Source organism: Chiloscyllium plagiosum, unplaced genomic scaffold, assembly GCF_037043375.1.
Source record: "Chiloscyllium plagiosum isolate Xiang-an unplaced genomic scaffold, Cpla_swu_hap1 HiC_scaffold_36, whole genome shotgun sequence".
Classification (NCBI taxonomy): Eukaryota; Metazoa; Chordata; class Chondrichthyes; order Orectolobiformes; family Hemiscylliidae; genus Chiloscyllium; species Chiloscyllium plagiosum.
In genome coordinates this window covers 17,972,493-17,991,671 of record NW_028270174.1, presented here as the reverse complement: position 1 = coordinate 17,991,671, position 19,179 = coordinate 17,972,493, and the positions used below count along the sequence as shown (strand labels likewise).

Below are 19,179 nucleotides of genomic sequence, written 5' to 3'. Positions count from 1 at the left end.
TGTTCCCAATCCTGCAGGCCAAGTCCAACGAACCGACGGAACAAAGAACATATCAATTCTTGTGTGGGTTGGAGTATAAGGTAAAATCCCTCCCATTAGGGGGAGACACCTCCACACATCCACTAGCCCAACTCCTCACACAAGTCCACTAACTGTCTAGATTACAGAGGTGTACCCAGCAGACCCCTTGGCATCTTGTCTACCCCAGGGTCCATGGATTAAAGTCTCCTCTTATAATCGTACAGTGTACCTCAAGCGCCATAACTTTAGAAACAGCATTAACTAAAAATTTGAGGGGATGCGCCAGAGGATAGTAAACGTTCAGGATGCCATACTCGTCTCTGTGTATCAGAGCCTTGAGAATGATGAACCATCCATATTCATCCTTCATTTGATCTATAACGTGGAATGGGAAGTTCCTCTGCTTTTGGAGTTGAAGGAGGAGAAGAATACTCTATTGTAACCCCCCCCAACCGCTGTAACTTCAGATGTTCCCGATCAGTTAAGTGTGTCTCTTGCAACAGAGCGATATCAACTCTTCTTAAAATTTGAAAGTAACTTTTTCCTTTTAATGAGGGAGTGGCTCCCCCCTTATATTCCAGGTGCACCACCTGAACAGATCGCTTGCCATGACCGCACCCTGAAGCCTGTGGTTCCCAAGCGGAAGAAGCCCATTCAATGTGCGACGAGTGGAGAAAAAACACAGACTTTATCAAATCTAAAAACAATTCCGACAAACACTGCGAGAACTAAGAAACTAACCACTACTCCTAACTTGAACAAATAACCACAAAAACCACAAATCTCCAGAGATCTCCCCCCTCGCCCATAGGGGGCATTCACTCCCAACCTTACGGCCGTCCTGGCACCTTTCAGTTAAGGCCGTGCCCCAAACCCAGGAAAAAAAAACGTTATTCACACTCTTGCAAGTTAACAATGGATGCCCTCTCCTCCCCCTCCATATTTCAATCCCACACATCTTTACACCAAAGAAGTAACCATCCTTCACAGAGAAAAACAGAACCGAAAAATAACAGATAACTACCAAATGGATATAATGTGAAACAAACCAGATTTTACACCAAAGCAATACGAAGCCGATAAGATCCAAGACCATGAAAGGGCAAAAAGCAACGAAAGAGAAGGTGGCAAAAAACAAAGAAAGAGAAGGTAACAAAAAATTATGCAATTGTCCGCACACATCTTTTCCTCTTTCCCCCTCGGTCCAAGTCTATTATTTCAGTGAGTTTACAAATTTGTTTGCTTTTTCCACCGATTCGAAGTCATAGACACATCCACCATAATTAAAACATGGTATTGCCGGGGTCCTCAGAGATTATTGAATATTTAAGTTTCTTAATTTTTTTTCTTAAAATCATCAAAAGTCGTCTTCTTATTATGGCCCAGAAATGTCTTGAAAAGACATCATCCATGAACCTTTATATACCAGAGCCTGTAGATCTTTTCCCAGTGTTCTAGATGTTTCTATTATTAATTGCTTTTCTTTATAGTGCTGGAGTCACACTAGGACCTGGTGGGGCCGCTGATCTGCCCATCGTGATCCGGTTGGCCTGCTCCACACTCACTAGGCCTGACTCGATCTCCAGCCCCAGCAACTCTGGGAGTCACCTCTCAAGGAACTCAGCCAGGTTCTCGCCCTCCTCCCCCATGGCACGATAGATTTTTTTCTCCGACCTCGATTTTCGAGGTTGTCGACCTGTTCCAGCAAGGCCTGAACCTGGCCTTCCAAGGTTTGGATCCGCCCCTCGGAATTCTCCGTTGGGGTCTCCAAGGCCGCGGTCCTTTGCTCAACTGCTTCCATGCATCAATCCAATGCCCAAAACTCCTGCTGATGCTTTGTCAGCATGGCAGTAATTGGTTCGAGCGCCGGTTAGATTTTTTTCACGGAGCTTTGCAAACTCCGTGAGTAGGTGCTGCTGCTCCACCGAGCTTAAATACGCCACCACAGGAGTCGAACCGGCAGCTTTGCCAGACACAGCAGGGAATGCTCTGCCTGTGCACTCCCCTAGCTCCCTTTCCTTTAGTCATCTTCATTTCGACTCCAGAGCTTCCAAATCCAAATTTACAGGGTTTGAGGTGCTCAGCTTGCTTTAAACTGAAAATTTTCCTTATGGGTGGCTAATGGAGGGAGAGGGGTAGGAGTCCACCTTGCCTGGGTGGACTGCCGTCATCTTGAATCTCCAGTCTTTTTAGCTTAACACCCGCTCACTGTAGTCTGAGGGAAATATGGAAGAACATAATTGCAAAGCAATTAGAGAACTGCAAGGATTATGGACTAGTTATAATGTGGAACATTTACTTAACCAATTATAGACTGGAATAGTCATGGAAAGGGCAAAGAGGGGCAAGAATTTCTATGTTGTGTTAAGGAGAATACTTCCAGTCCAATGAGAGCAAATGCGTTGCTGGACTTAGTTCTTGGGAATATGGTGGACAGTGGTCATTGTAGCAAATGATTGGGTTGGTTATAAAAAAGCACAAGGAACAATTCGGAATCAGAATAACTAGCTCAGGCAAAGCCAACTTCAATGGGGGAAAGCATGGATCTTGCCTTGATTTAAATTGTAATCAAAGGGGGAGGATCAAAACTATAAATGAATACTGGTTGGCATTAAAGAAGGGAGTTCAAATACAGTCAAGATATATTCCCAAAAAGGGGACGATAAACAATTCCAGAACTCACTGCATAGTGAAATTAGTAAAAACTGAACTGAAGCATGGCAGAATAGTGGTTCAGTGGTTAGCAATGCTGCCTCACAGTGCCTAGGACCCAGGTTCGATTCCACAGATGGCTGACTGTCTGTGTGGAGTCCCCATGTCTGTGTGGGTTTCCTCCCAGAGTCCAAAGATATGTGTTAGGTGGATTGGCTATACTAAATTGCCCTGTAGGGTGTGGAGGCTAGGTGGGTTAGCCTTGAAAAATGTGGTTTATAGAGACAGAGTAGGGGATTGGGCCTAGTTGGAATGCTCTTCAGAGAGTTGGCATGGGCCAAATAGCCTGCTTCCACAGTGCAGGAATTCTAAGCTTGTTTCAGTTAGATGTAGGTGGACGATAGAACCAGGCTAATTATAGATGGTTCAGAGGGGAATTGAGAAAGTAAGAGGTAGTATGTGAAGGAACCTAACATTTAACCTAGAAAAGGGGAATCCAACGTTTTCTATGGCTATCTAAGGATACTGAGGAATGGGCTAATTAGGGATTTCAAGGCAGTTTGCACCTTTTTGAAGTAGGTGGTACAGCTGAGATATTTAATGAGTACATTTCATCTCTCTTTACTAAGGAGGAAAATGCTGTCTATGTCATGGTAAAAGAGGAGTTAATTCAGACAATTTGAAGGGATTAAAATTGACGAGGGGGTTATATCTATTTTTGAATCAATGTGTTCAGATTATACATCTCTGGAACAGGTGGGACTTGAACGCAGGCTCTCTGGCTCAAAGGCAAGAATTCTACCACTGCATCACAAGAGCTCTATTAGGAGATTGTAATAGCCTGTCAATACTCGACAAGATACTTCTGGCTGAAGCACATGCGGCCATGTTAGTAAGATAGACAAACAGGAGGGTTACACCTGAAACGTTGACTTCTCCACCTCCTGATGCTGCCGGGCTTGCTGTGTTCTTCCAGCCTCCTGCTTGTCTCCTTTGGATTCCAGCATCTGCAGTTTTTTTTGTCTGTTACCATGTTAGTGAGTTAACAGGACAATTTCCAATTTAATAAACAATGCTGAGCATTAGCTCTCCAATCTGGTAAAGTTAGAACTAAATGTCGAAATGCTCAGTTTTTTTTAACTATAGAAAAATGGTTTCTCTGCAAATGGAAGATTCAAACACATTTAATAATCATTTTAAAACAAGGTTTTATATGTACTATCAATGGAAACGCCAACAGACACAATAACAGGATTATGGAGATCGATTAATAGTTAAGATTTACCTCCACTGTCACAGTATAAAGGCTGGTCAGAATTAGTCATCCAGAAAAGGATCTTCTCTACTTAGAAATCTGGTAAGAGACACTAAAGAGAGACTAGGACTGGCTGTTACTGTGTCACATGACACTTGATCAGGTTTCTCTGAGACAATCTACACGCACAGCAGTTCACCTTCAACAGTATTAGGAAAATACTTTGCTGATGACTGTAGGACAGGAGCAAAGCAGTCTTCACAGTTGCAGATGCCGTACAATGAGCTAGCTCCAGTGCAGACACAGCAAACCTGGTGTGTAATATTTACCACAGTCAATTGAATTTATCAGAAATAGTGCTACGGTCCTTGAACAGTCATCAAAATGAATAGGGAAACTGCAGAAAATTTTCTGGACTCCAATCCGGAGTTTGCCAAGCAGTACTTCGAGAAAACACTTCGTCCAGAAACCGTGGCTCAAGTGATGTCAAGGACTGACATCGGTGCTGATATCTCAACTTTCAGGGAGATTGGTCAGGTGGAGGAAAGTGAAATTCTCTTTGAGCTTATCCGAGATATGCAGGAGAGCATAAACATGGAAAAGGTGGTGTTTAAAACTTTACGGAGGCTTAGTTTCCTGATCCATGCCGAGCGAATGAGTCTGTTTATGTATCGGCAAAGAAATGGCACAGGAGAGTTGGCCACCAGACTGTTCAATATTCACAAGGATGCTGTCATGGAAGATTGCTTTGTGCATCCAGACCATGAGATCGTTTTCCCATTGGACATGGGAATTGTAGGAAGTGTTGCACAGACCAAGAAAACTGTAAATGTCCACAATGTTGCTGAGGTAAGTTTGTGAACATGTTCACAAGGTAGATAATCAAAAGATCTTCAATTTCATAAAATATGGTGCAAAAGGTCGCTTGCTTTTGAAGGTTTTATTTTATACTTTCCAAGATTTTACTTGCCAGAGCCAATCGATTTAATAGGATTATCCTGTTCAATGTGACAGGTGGAGTTAAGGTTTAACTTCACTAATTGTATATTTAAATTGTAGATTCTATATTTGAAGAGAATGAAATATCTTTAGAGACAGAATTCTATATATGTATTTGCATGTAAAGGTGGAAGTGAAGTGTTTAACACTAAAGATGGGAAATTATTATACGAGGATAGTTTAAATGTGCTGGCTCTAGTTTTAATCCAAACTGTGGATGCTTAGCAACAGCTTCAACATGAAAGTGTATCCTAATGCACTTCATGGAATATGGTTAGATAAAACAAAACTGTCACTGGGCTAAAGATGGACATATTAGGACAGGGTGACCAAAAGCATTGTCAAAGTATAGATTTTAAGAAGCAGCAAAGAGTGAGAGAGTCTTTTGAAGGGTATTTGTTGTATTCATTTGCGGAATACGGAAGTCACTAGTAAGGCTAACATTTATTGCCCATCCTTAACTGTTGTTGAAGAAATGTATCACTTTACTGAATTTGACTGAAGTAGCTTGTTAGGTAACTTAGCAGAGCAGTTGAGAACCATGCAGGTCAGAAGTCACATATAAGGACATTAGCAAACAAGACGAGTTAATAATACTGTGGTACTTCCCTGGTTATTAGTATTAATACTGGCTTTATATTCTATATTTAACAAATTGTAATAGGAAGGCCACAGTTCTATGGTGATTGTTTTTGTCTCCCTTGTCAGTTTGAGAGTCTCTCCACCAATGTTGCCAGATCTGCTGAGTTTCTCCAGCATTCTGTGTTGATTGCTGACACAACCCAACCATCCAAGAGCATAGGATGTAGACCACTGAAGGGCCACCTCCACTGGTGAGAGAAGAAAAAATTGGATTTACAAGAAGCTATGGTTGGTGGAACATAGAATTCTTGTAGTTTGCAAAGTGGAGGAGGAGAGAGGGGCAGCTGGATTTAGATTAGATTACATCACAGTGTGGGAACAGGCCCTTCGGCCCAACAAGTCCACACCGACCAGCCGAAGTGCAACCCCTACGTATTACACCTTACCTAACACTACTGCCAATTTAGCACGGCCAATTCACCTGACCTGCACATCTTTGGACTGTGGGAGGAAACCGGAGCACCTGGAAGAAACCCACGCAGACACGGGGAGAACGTGCAAACTCCACACAGTCAGTCGCCTGAGGCGGGAATTGAACCCGGGTCTCTGGCGCTGTGAGGCAGCAGTGCTAATTTGAATATGAGGATGTGACAGTGATGCAATGGCAGCCCAGGCAGGTCAGGAAGGAAGAATGGGTGAACAGGACTTGGTGTGCTGGATGAGTTAGTACCACCTAAATGCCAAACTAAAACTCAAAAACACTTGAGCACATCATTCACTAGTTAGTGACTTGCAGTTGCTTCGGATATATCTACATTTGGGGTTAGCCCTGACCTGACAAACAATAGTCATTTTTTGGTTAACTTTAACCTATCAATTGCCATCTCACAGCCACTCTCTGCTGTTTTTCACATATCTGATAATTTAGCCAATAGTAGAATGCAAAGTTTGAGATGATATTCCAACTCTTGTTTTCAAAGATGTGCTTGAAGATGATTTAAATCCTCTTGATGTAATCCTGTGACCTGGTTATCATATCTGAGATTACCTTTTCAGGTTAAATCTTATTAATTCCATTCAACTTGGGTATCTAAGCTTGACTCCTCTGAAGCAGCACACTTGTGAATGTGTGTAACAGTATACTGTGTGAACAACAGGAAAGAAAGACTGGCGTTTAATTGACTTTTCACAAACACCAACCATATCAAATGTCTTTTACAGCTGATTAAGGAATATTTAAGGAAGACTTTTTGTGGACTCTCAGTTGAAATAATTTGGAACTTGACTGTGAGGATGTGCAAGTTGAGTTAATTCATGATTTCAAAAGAAAGTTGGATAAACACTTGAGGGGAAATTGATTTTCAGGTCTTTGGAAATAGCATAGGGAAATGGGGTTGTCGGGATTACCTTACAGAAAGTTGGCATGCAGTTGATGGGTCGAAGTTCTTCTTGTGTTGTAATGACTTAAAGACTATGACAACATTGCTTCAATTTGTTACAATCATCATCTAGCCATTGACATTTAATTACAATACATAGTACATGTTGTGGTAAATTTTGGTCTCAATCAAATGAGAGCATGTTCCTTCATGATTTGCTACAATATAGATAAGGCCCAGCATAATAATTTGATAAGGTTTGATTTGATTATCTCATTCAATTTTACATAAGTGAAGATAATTTTCACTTCTAGTAGTGGCACAAAATAATCAGTAACAGATTGTAGAGTCACAGAATGTTATCACAGAGAAATGACCTTTTAGCTAATTGTGTCTGTGCCAGATCTTTGAAAGAGTGATAGATGGTAATGAAAAGGTAAAACTAGCCTCAGTGTATAATAGATGGCAGCAGATTTACCATCACCTTGTGTATGCTTCAGCTGCAAATGAAAGTTACCTTCTGGTAATAACCCAATAGAAAATATTTTGTATCGTCTAATCGTCCTGTTAAAGCAAGTGATTTGGAGAGCTGCTTCATCTTTCAACAGATGAGTACATTTTGAAGTTATTGTCCGTAGTGTGATTTTCTGTCCAGGTATTAACATGAAAAATGTCTAGACGCAGTGAAAATACCAGACTCTAAATGAATGAATAATGACTGAGCATTGTCAGTAAGATCATTTGTTGCAATCACATTGGCTGTGCTGTATTCCAGTGTCGAGTTGCCATTAATTGTCTGAAGATTTGATGAATATTCTCGCATTAAATCAAGCTTTTGTATATTTTTACAGTCAAAACAACTGCGATACAAATAATTATCAATGCCTTTAATCTATGTAGACTTTCTTCAGATCCTAATATAATTCATGCACTGTCAACAAGAGTTTCATCTGTAGGGATGAATATTGGATTAATTTAGAATTTAATTTCCAAAAATTGAAGGCCCAAACTTTGCATCTATAATGAAAAATTGAATTCAGAATAGCAAATGGGAAAGTGGCAGATTTTGAGACGCAAGCTTGCTTACTATTAGCTGCCTACACAAAATGATCATAAATGCTTGCACACTCAGCACAAGATTCCGTTATTTCTGTTAATTATTTAAGTCATAGCACATAGGTCATAATTATCTTCATTGCCCTTCTCTAGCTATCTTCTGAAAGCCAGAAGTGTCCTTATTAGGATCAAATGGTAAATACTTCAGGCAAGGCATTAGCAAGGTCTTAAAACCCAATTGGGATCTTTTACAATAAATATGACTCAGGAGCGAGTTCACTTTGACATAGCGTTCTGTTACTTCACTTGGAGCTTTCAGAAGTGGGCAGTACTGACTCCTAAGACTCCCTTCCTGTCACATGAACCTGTGTCTATCCATGTTATAGTATATCCCTGGACAGTATTGTAACAGCATAGATTCTGTTCCCACATTGGCTGATGTTACCATGAAGGTCCCACCTTCTCAAGCTCATCCCTCGCCAAAGGTATAGAGGCCCTCAGGTTAACCACCAGCAGTTGTCTCTCTGTCTCTAATAAGACAGCAGCCTATAGTCTGGCAAAACTATAACAACTTTACCTTTATATCCCTGAATGCTGCATAACTGTGTGTGTAACTGTAACTGGAATGTGAAGGAATGCAAAAAGAGAAGCAACATAAATAGCCATATTTGTCTTCAAATAGTGCCATAATACTTTACACAGATCCTTTAATGCTTCTTAAATTGTATTAAACTGACACCTACTGCTTGATTAGCTTTGGCCTGCAGAATCCTAATGACTTAATCTACATCTTGTGTTACCCTGTTCAACATAGAATAAATTTGTAATGTCCAGACATTAGCACTGACCTCTGGCTTTTCCAAAATTTTCCTCTGAATAACAAATAATGTACACACATCCTCCTTGACTTTAGCTCTCAGAACAAACTGCTTGTCTAATTTTTCTGCCATGCTTTGTCCATCTATATTTCTGACCAAATCACCATACAATTCCCATGTATTTTTTTAAATTTTAGTAGACAGAAGCACATTCACAATATTCCAGCTGTGTTCAGATATATTGTTCTTTCTAAATTCACTTCAGGTTGTCTAATATTTGATTTTAATTAGTGTAGCTGCTTTCCCTCCCACTTTTCCCGGTTGAAATAACCTTTGTGTCTTAAATAAAGCAATAGTAACATTTTAAAGAAACTCTGTGCTTCCTGTCTTGCTTTGATGAATTCTGCCTTAATGAGCAGAACAGTCTTGTAGCCAAATATTGAAATCCATGATTCTGCTGTTTCAACTGGCAGCACTCTCTTCATCATAGAGTCACAGAGATGTACAACACGGAAACAGACCCTTCAGTCCAACTTGTTCATGCCATCCAGATATCCTAACACTTTAGTCCCTTTTGCCAGCACTTGGCCCATATCCCTCTAAACCTTTCCTATTCATATACCCGTCCAAGTGTCTTTTAAATGCTGCAATTGTACCAGCCTCCACCACTTCCTCTGGCAGCTCATTCCATATACGCACCACACTCTGTGTGAAAAGTTGTCCCTTGGGTTCCTTTTACATCTTTCCCCTCTTACCCTAAACTATGCCCTCTAGTTATAGATTCCTCCGCGCCTCCTCCCCGGCCAGGGAAAATACCTTATCTATTGACCCTATCCATGCCCCTCATGATTTTATAACCCTCTATAAGGTCACCCCTCGGCCTCCGATGCTCCGGGAAAACAGCCCCAGCACGTTCAGCCTCAACCTGAACAAATGTTCTGGGTAGCACACCCTCTCAGTTTAGAGAACCTGACTTTTGATTCTTTTCTTTTTCATTCATTGATGGCATTTAAGGCTGTCCCAAACTCCCCTTGAGAAAATGAAGGTAAGCTGCTTGCTTGAATCACTCATCACCTTCCTCAATCAGTTGCTTAGAAATATGATTGTCCACCTCGGAAATTCTGTGTCATTGGTTCTGTAGGTCCTTGTGTGGCTGATGAGTCTGATCCTGGAACCATAATTCCAACCCCATATTTGGGAAGACTTTCTGTGAAGTGGAATTGAACCTTGGCCTCAAGATCATTGGCATTCCTTTCTCCAGTACCTTTTCTGTACTTCCTCTTCCTGATGGGTGTTCTCAAAGAACTGTGTCCCTTCATACCAGAGTTTCCTCCAGGTGGGTTTCTTCTGAATGAGGGTCTCCTACGCATTGATATCAAGGTTGCATTTCTTGAGAGAAGCCTTCATATGGTCTTTGAAATGCTTCCATTATCCTCTTTATTTGAGTGCCTTCCTTGAGCAAAGCATAGGTGATCAGATTTGTTCACTGTTACATGTATACAAATACAGCGAAAAGTTTTGATTTGTGATGCCACGCACCTGCCCCAATTTAAAATACAGAAAATAAAGCAGTCAGAACTCAGGTATCCTACGCACATGGGCAGCCTAAAGGAGTTGGTTTTGGATGATAGTGTCCTTGATGTTGGAGCTATTGGCTCCATTAAGGATGCTGATGTTCCTATACTTGTCCTCCCAGCTGATGTAGAGAATCCATCTCAAATAGTGTTGAAGATATTTGTTCAGATGGCATCTATACATAGTCCAAGTTTCAGAGCCATATAGAAGAAATCCAAGAGGTAACACCAACAATGCTTGTGAAACTTCAGTATGCAGATAACGTCATCTCTGTTCTCTCGCAAGAGAATCTTCGAACTTCACTTAACACTTTTGCAGAAACGTACCAAAGATTTGGTCTCAGCCTCAACCACATGAAGATTCAAATCCTTCACCATTCTGTCCCAGATCAAATTCGGGTCCTTACCTCTCTTTAAATCAAAGGAGAAATCCTCCCAAATATGGAACATGTTCCCCACCTGAGAAGCTATCTCTCATCTAAGGCTGGCATCAATGCGGACATTCAACATTGCATCCAATCTGCAAGAACTAGCTGATGAATCCTAGGTCTTTGATGGCCATGACATCTGTGCTGATACCAAAATCCTTGTGTATAAGGCAGTCATCCTTCCAAATCTTCTATTTTGAACCACTGCAGTAAACAGGGAATAGGTACACACATAGTGCTATTTGAAGGGAGTCCCAGGATTTTAATGTAATGACAGTAGAGTCACAGCAATATAGCTTCAATTCAAGATGATATGTTACTTGGAGGGGCCTTGCAGGTGGAGATACTGCTGTGGCCTTTACTATTCTTGAAAATCTAGGTGGTAGAGACTGAGGGTTTGGAAGGTGCTGTTGAAGAAGCTTAGGTGAGTTGCTGCAGTACATCTTGAGGGTGATACACACTGCTCTCACTGAGCTCTGGTGGTGGAGGGAGTCGGTGTTGGTGGATGGGGTGGCAATCAGGTGGGCTGCCTTGACTAAGGTGGTGTTGAGCTTCTTGAGTATTGTTGAAGCTGTACTCATCCAGACGTAGAAAGTATTCCATCACCCTCCTTATTTGTACCTCATAGGTGGTGAACTTTGGGGAGTGAGGAAGTGAATTACTTCCTTTGGTGGTTGTAGTATTTTGTAAGTCTGGTCCACTTCATTTTCTCATCCCAGGATGTTGATAGTGGTGTTAATGCTATTTAATTATTTCTTTTCTTGAGACATGGATGTCTCTGATAAGGTTGTTTTACTTGGTCAGTCATAGATGCCTGTTTACTAAGTCTTCTCCTGCATCCTTGCTGTTCTTCTCTGATTAAGCTCTTAAATGTAGTGAGTTCCAGTGTATTTGTTTAGTGATGATGTGTCACCTGGGGGTGATGATATTCTCATTACATGACTCCCCTTATTCTGCCTAATGGTAGAGATCATAGAGGAGAGAGGAACCCTCAAAGTGAGTTTTCTCAGTAGATCCTGTACATTGTAGGTACTGTAGCCACAGTGCATCAATAATCAGTTCAAAGGCAGGGGCATTAGAACATAGAACAGTATGTTGGAGATTAAAGTCGAGAGTGTGGTGCTGGAAAGGCACAGCAGGTCAGGCAACATCCGAGGAGCAGGAAAATCGACGTTTCGGGCCAAAGCCCTTCATCAGACCATTGACCCTCGATGTTGAGCCAACCTTTTATACTATCTAGGATCAAACTAACCAATATACCCTTCATTTTACTATCATTCACGTGCCTAACCAAGAGTCACTTAAATGTCCCTAATGTATCTGATTCTACTACCACTGCTGGCGGTGCACTCCGTGCATCCTTACTCTCCGTGTAATGAACCAACCTCTGACATCTCCCCTAAACCTTCCTCCAATTACCTTAAAATTATGTCCTCTCATGATAGCCATTTCCATCCTGAGAAATAGTCTCTGGCTATCTACTCTATCTATGCCTCATCATCTTGTACACCTCTATCAAATCATCTCTCATCCTTCTTCACTCCATTGAGAAAATCCCTAGTTCCCTCAACCTTTCTTCATAACGCATGTCCTCCAGTCCAAACAGCATCCTGATAAGTCTCCTCTGCACCCTCTCTAAAGCTTCTGCACCCTTCCTATAATGAGGCGACCAGAGCTGAACACAATATGCCAAGTGCTGTCGAACCAGGGCTATATAAAGCTGCAGCAAGCGTTATGACTCTTAAACTCAATCCCCCTGCTAATGAAAGCCAGCACACCAAACGCCTTCTAACAACCCTATCAACTTGGGTGGTATCTTTGAAGGATCTATGGAAGTGGACCCCAAGATCCCTCTGTTTCTCCACACTGCCAAGAATCTTGCCTTTAACCCTTTAATCTGCATCCAAATTCAACCTTCCAAAATGAATCACTTCACACTTTTCCAGGTCGAACTCCGTCTGCCAATTCTCAGCCCAGTTCTGCATCCTGTCAATGTTCCTTTGCAACCTACAACAGCCCTCCACACGATCCACAACTCCACCAACCATTGTGTCATCAGCAAACTTACTAACCCACCCTTTCACTTCCTCATCTAAGTCATTTATAAAAATCACAGACCAGATGTCTCAGAACAGATCCCTGCGGAACACCACTGGTCATCGAGTTCCAGGTTGAATACGTTCCATCTACTACCACCCTCTGTCTTCTATAGGCCAGCCAATTCTGTATTCAGACAGGCAAATTTCTCTGTTTCCTGTGCCTCCTTATTTTTTCAATGAGGCTACCATGGGAAACCTTATCAAACACCTTGCTGAAATCCATATGCACCACATCCACTGCTCTACCTTCATCAATGTGTTTTGTTATATCCTCAAAGAATTCGATCAGGCTTGTGAGGCCTGGCCTGCCCCTCAGAAAGCCATGCTGACTATCTTGAATCAAGCTATGCTTTTCCAACTAATCATAATCAAGTTAATTTTAAGTTGTAGGCAGTGAAGTATTTCATGAGTGTTGGATGGAGTGGTGAGTATTCCACCACCCATTCCAGGTTGAACCTTATAGGTAGTCAGGGGGGTTTGAGGGTTTAGGAGGCAAACCACTGACCAAACATTAGCTTTTGCACTGCTCCTGTGGGAACAGTGTTAGTACCTTGATCCAGTTAAGCCCAATCAAGCTATGCTTTTCAAGGTATTGACAGTGGGACACTTGCCGACCATTGAAGAACAATAGGACATGGGCGGCTTTACCTTTGTTTGAGCTGATTGCCATTTTCAAGTTGGATATCAGAAATTCTACCTGTCACATGTCAGGAGAAATGGCATGATGGGTTGAAGTTTACAGAGGAACCCATTAATTTGTAAAGTGTCAGCAAACTTGTAATTACCAATGTACAAAAGAGATCAATTTCTGTATTTGGATTTTAACAAAGATCAATATGGGCTATTTCATTATAGGAATATCCTATTTCCATAAGTCACTTTTTCCCATGTGAATTTAGTAGTATATCCCTTAGATAACCTTTTAAACTTTTCCCGCATTATCTGTTCATTTTTTCTTATCTGTACTAAAATGTTTTCTCATTTCAGTTTTTAGTTTTGATGAGCAGCGATAATCTCTATTTTTTGTGTTCTCAGTGCAGAGGTATTAAGTGTTCCAAGGCATGGTCTATTTTGTTTGATAGTGGGGGCATGGTGTATCCATTTAGGGCGTTTTCTGTGGCACAGTAGCTCAGTGGTTAGCACTGCTACCTCACAGTGCCATGGAGTCAGGTTCGATTCCAGCTTTGGGCAACTGTCTGTTTTTGTACATTCTGCCGGTGTCTACATGGATTTCCTTCGGGCGCTCTGGTTTCCTCTCACAGTCCAAAGAAATGCCGGTTAGGTGGATTGGCCATGCTAAATTGCCCTGTAGTAATTAGGGATGTGCATGCTAGGTGGATTAGCCACAGGAAAGGCAGGGTTACAGGGATAGGGCAGGGGTAGGGTGGGATGCCTTTCAGAGGGTCCATGTGAACTTGAAGGGCCAAATGGCCTGCTTCTACACTGTAGGGATTCTATGACTTATGATGTGCTGTATTTAGTTTGTTGGTGTGACCTGGGCACTGGAAACAATGACAGAAAATCTAGCCCTGTTGACCCTGCAAAATCCTTCTTACCAACATTCTAGGGCTAGTGTCAAATTGGGAGAGCTATCTCCCAACAACAGCTTGGCATTTATACTTATGGAGTCGTTCCTCACATACAATGTCCCAGAAAATGCCATTGCCATCTCTGTCCCTCTAATAGGACAGAAGTGGCAGCACAGTGCTGTAGGTGCGCTCAGGAGAGAATTGCCCTGGGAGTCCTTAACATTGACTCTGGAACTCATGAAGTCTCATCACATCAGATAGAACATGGGCAAGGGCATCTCCTGCTGATTACTACATACAAGCCCCTTCTTAGCTGATGAATCACTATTCCCTCCCCACTGTTGAACACTACTTGGGGAAAACACTGAAGGTGGCAAGCTGTGAGACTGAGTTTATGTCAGGAAGGGACCCACAAGAGGAAAAAACATACTTGACTCATCCTCACTAACCTGCCTGCTGCAGATACATCTTTCTGTTACTGTATCAGGCGCAGTGACCCGTCGCAGAATCATTGTGGGAATGAAACCCTTCCTTCACATTAATAATGCTTTACATAGTATAGTTTGCGTGCTATCAATGGCATAGACTTCAAGCAGATCTAGCAAATCAAGACTGGATGTTCCTGAGACACTGTGGGACTTCAACAGCAGCAGAATCGTATTCCAATAAAACTTGTAACCTCATGGCCCGGTTTATTTCCCAACTCTATGATATCCATCAAACCAAGGGATCAATGGAGAGTGCATAATGTCATGCGAGGAGCAGCATCAGGTGCACTTAAAAATGAGGTATGAGACTGGTGAAACTACAAACAGGACCTACTTGCATGTCAAGCAGCATAAGCAGCAAGTAATAGACAGAGCTAAGTGCTTCCACAAATAATGGATTAGATCTAAACTCTGCAGCCCTGCCACATCCAGCCATGAATAGCAGTGGATGAAGAGGCTCCACATATCTGCCAGTCATTAATGATGGTGGAGCACAGCACATCAGTGTAAAAGATAAGACTGAAGCATTTACAACGATCTTCAGCCAGAAGTGCTGAGTGGATGGTCCATCATGGCTTCCTCTGGAGGTTCCCAGCAAAACAGGTGACAGTCTTCAGCCAGTTCAGTTCACTCCATGTGAAATCAAGAAACAGATGGTGGCACTGGATACTGCCAAGGTTATGAATCCTGACAACATTTCAGCAATAATATTGAAAACTTGCGTTCCAGAATTTATTGCATCACAAACCAACCTGTTTCAGTATAGTTACAGGTCTAGCATCTACTCAACAATGTAGAAAACTGTCCAGGTGCCTGCTGGACATAAAAAAGCAGAACAAATCCAACCTGACCAATTACTGTCTACTCTCGATCATCAGTGGAGAGATGGTAAATATCATTAACACTGCCAATAAACAGCACTTGCTTAGTTTTGCTTAGTTTTGATTCCACTTGGAATACTCAGCTTCTGACCTCAGTGTAGTACTGGTCCAAGCATGGTCATGAGTTGAACTCCAGAGGTGAGGCCTGAGTAATTGCCCTTGGCATCAAGGCTGCAAGTCTATGTCTAAATGCAGCGACACCAACTAGGTTTGGGCTAACAAGTGGCAAGTAATTTTCATGTCAGACAAATACCGGCAATGAGCATTTCCAACAAGAGAGAATTTAACCTTCACCCCTTGATATTCATTGATATTATAATTATTGAATCCTCCACTATCAATATATTGACCCGAAGCTGAACTGGCTTAGCCTTATAAATAACATAGCTGCAAGAGCAGATCCGAGATTAGAAACCTTGCAATGAGTAACTCACCTCCTGTCTCCCCAAAGCCTGTACACCATCTACAAGGTACAAGTCAGGAGTTTGATGGAATACTCCCATTTGCCTGATAAGTGCAGTTCCAACTATTTTCAAAACATTCGGTACCATCCAGGCCAAAGCAGCCCAATCAATTGGCACCAGGTCAACAAATATGCAGTTGCTACATCACCAATGATGAATAGCAGTAGTGTATATTAGGTACAAGATGTGTTGCACTAAGGATCCATAGACAGCACCTTCCAAGCCCATAAATGCTTCCATCTTGAAGGACAAGGGCAGCAGGTATCTGGGATCACCACCACCTCCAAACAACTCACCTGATTTGAAAATATGTTATTGTCCCTGTCACTGGGTCAAAATCCTGGAACCCCCACTCTAATAACATTGTGGAATACCTAAAACTCAACACTATCTTCTCAAGAATAAATAGGGATGGATAATAAGTACTGATCGAGCCAGTGATGCCACATCCCCTGAATGACTAAAAGTGATGTGGTGTGTTGAGTTCTGTAGGTGGTTTGGTGTATTCTGTTTTGTAGTGTGATGGCATGGTATATTGAGTTTGGTACTGTAAATTACATTTCTGATTTGGTGAATCATGTTTTGGCAGTTTGATATATGCCTTATGTTTCGTAATGTGATAACATAAAGTATCGTGATTCGGTACTAGCAACAAACCTTTAGTAACCGGCATCTAGTGGACCTGCAATGTACTGATTGCTCAATATTCCAGTTGATCAATGTAAATACACACACTAAGTAACAGAAACATGATGCAGGGACAACATACATCACTGTTATACTTTATTTAGTGCATAAATCAATTAATGCAGCTTTGTTCTAAAAAAAACTTACCGGCGGAGAGCCTGCTCACTCGCACCCTCAATTGACTAGTCGGAGATTGCGATAAAGCAGTAAACCTCTGGTATTTTAGGGGTGTGTGTGTATATGTGTCTGTGTGTGGGTGTATATGCTGGTTTATCAAGAGCTCCCGTCTTAAGGTGCCAGTTAAATCAGAAGTTGAACGCAAAATATTTTGACATGGAGTGCAATGCTTGGTAGTGGGAGAATATGTTTGATGGATCATGATAAATGTGTTATGTTTTGTTGTGTGATAGTATAGTATATTAGAATCCCTATTGAATGGTACAATACGCTAGTGTTCCCCTACACTGTGGAAGATAATGCAGTCTAGTTAATAGACTTTATATTGACAATTCTGTACCTTGTGCTACACGTGTTGAAAACCATTTGCTGGTCTCATACAAGATCTTCTCATTAAAATATTTTTGCATGCTTCCATCAGCATTTCAAGCAGTGAGCCAATCATGATGCTCAGTGTCCAGATGTTCAGGCTATTGTAGGATGGCTGGTTGTCCTTAAAGTTTGTTATAGAAGAGAACAAATATGTTGTAGCAGAAATAGCATTTACAGCACTATTCAGTCACATTAATCCAAGTCCATGCTTATGCACTTGTAATCTTCCTCCTACTTGTCTTCATCTCACTCCAACTCAATCATTCTGTTACTTACCCCCTCATGTCCTTATCTATCTTCCTGTTGAACATATCAAAACTCTGTCTCAAATATCAGTGATACTGAAATCCGTATTCTAACCATGCTATGGAAAAATAATTTGACCTGAATTCCTATCCGATTTATTGTTAACTATGACTTTTTTTGGTGGCTGTATTTGCTCCGCACTGCAATAGGAAACATCTTATCACTAATCAAAACCAAGTTTGTGAAACCCACGATTAGGTATTCCATTGGCCTTCCCCTTCCTAGAGAAAAGCTCTAGCCTTTGCAGTACTTCATGAGAACTTAGTCAGTTCTGATCTCATTCTTGTAAATATGTTTCTCTTTCTTCAGAATCTATATTCTCTTCATGACACAAAGTCCAACATTGTTGTGGTAAATCAATGATCTTTTTTGGAAAAAGAGCAAAGAGCAATTATGGTGGTGTTTAAGATTGGACCATAAGCGACTGGAATAATTTTTAGATATTTGTGCTGTATTCTGGAGTTTCCATCTAATTGAAATAGCTGGGCTATTTTGGTAGGCAGTTTGGTCATTCAGTGTTTGGATGCAATGTTGTCAGTAGATAACATCTGCAGTATTCCTCATGGTGCTTAATGCTAGCGGATAGGTCTTTGGTCTCAATGCTAATTTAATGCTGAGATTTGTGATGGATCTATTGGTCAGATTAGATTTTTATCAGATTGTATTTATTGTCATGTGTACAGGAGTACAGTGAAACATGAGCACATCTGATTGCAATATTGCTGTCACATTTTTCCACTCAGTCATATGTTCATATGTGGTGGTTTATTGATTCAAGACCAGGCTTTAACCATAGAGTGTCAAATACATTGAGAGAACTGCCATTTTGCACTCATATATCAATACTTTCAGGGACTCTGGAAGAAACTGCAGAGGGTTGCGCGCAGTATGTGGAAACCGAAGAAATGAGATTGAACAAAAACACCTTATCTGTGAGGAATTATTAATAATAATGTAAATGCATCAAATATGCCTTTCAACATGATTGCATTACTGACAGCTCTATGCTCAGTTTTATGATGTTGTGTTACTTCCAAAATGACAGCCTTCTTGATCTTCTTTAATAAGTGAATCATGTGGTGCACTGGTAAGTTCTGGGTTCAAATCCCATCTGTCCAGAAGTGTATCATAATCGAAGAGTATGTTACTGGAAAGGCATAGCAGGTCAGGCGGCAACTGAGGAGTAGGAGAATTGACGGTTCGGAATTCCTGATGAAGGGCTTATGCCTGAAACGTTGATTCTCCTGCTCCTCAGATGCTGCCTGACCTGCTGTGCTTTTCCAGCACTGCACTCTTCGACTCTGATCTCCAGCATCTGCAGTCCTCACATTCTCCCTGTATCCTAACCAGTTGATTTAAAAAAAATATAAAACAGAAGCTGTCATCAAGTCTAAATTTGAGATTAGAAAATC

At 41.4% G+C, this 19,179-nt stretch overlaps 1 protein-coding gene across 2 annotated transcripts in view; it reads left to right on the top strand.

Moving 5' to 3' along the window:
* The first annotated feature begins 4,118 nt into the window (after positions 1–4,118).
* The window catches only part of LOC122539439 (rod cGMP-specific 3',5'-cyclic phosphodiesterase subunit beta-like), a 76,106-nt gene continuing 61,045 nt past the window's right edge, over positions 4,119–19,179 (top strand). Inside the window, exon 1 of one of the 2 annotated variants that reach the window (XM_087980006.1) lies at positions 4,119–4,777. In XM_087980006.1, the coding sequence (XP_087836132.1) occupies positions 4,313–4,777 (465 nt within the window). In that variant the 5' untranslated portion in view covers positions 4,119–4,312. The remainder of the gene's footprint in view (positions 4,778–19,179) is intronic. The other variant, XM_043674284.2, reaches the window with a different exon arrangement.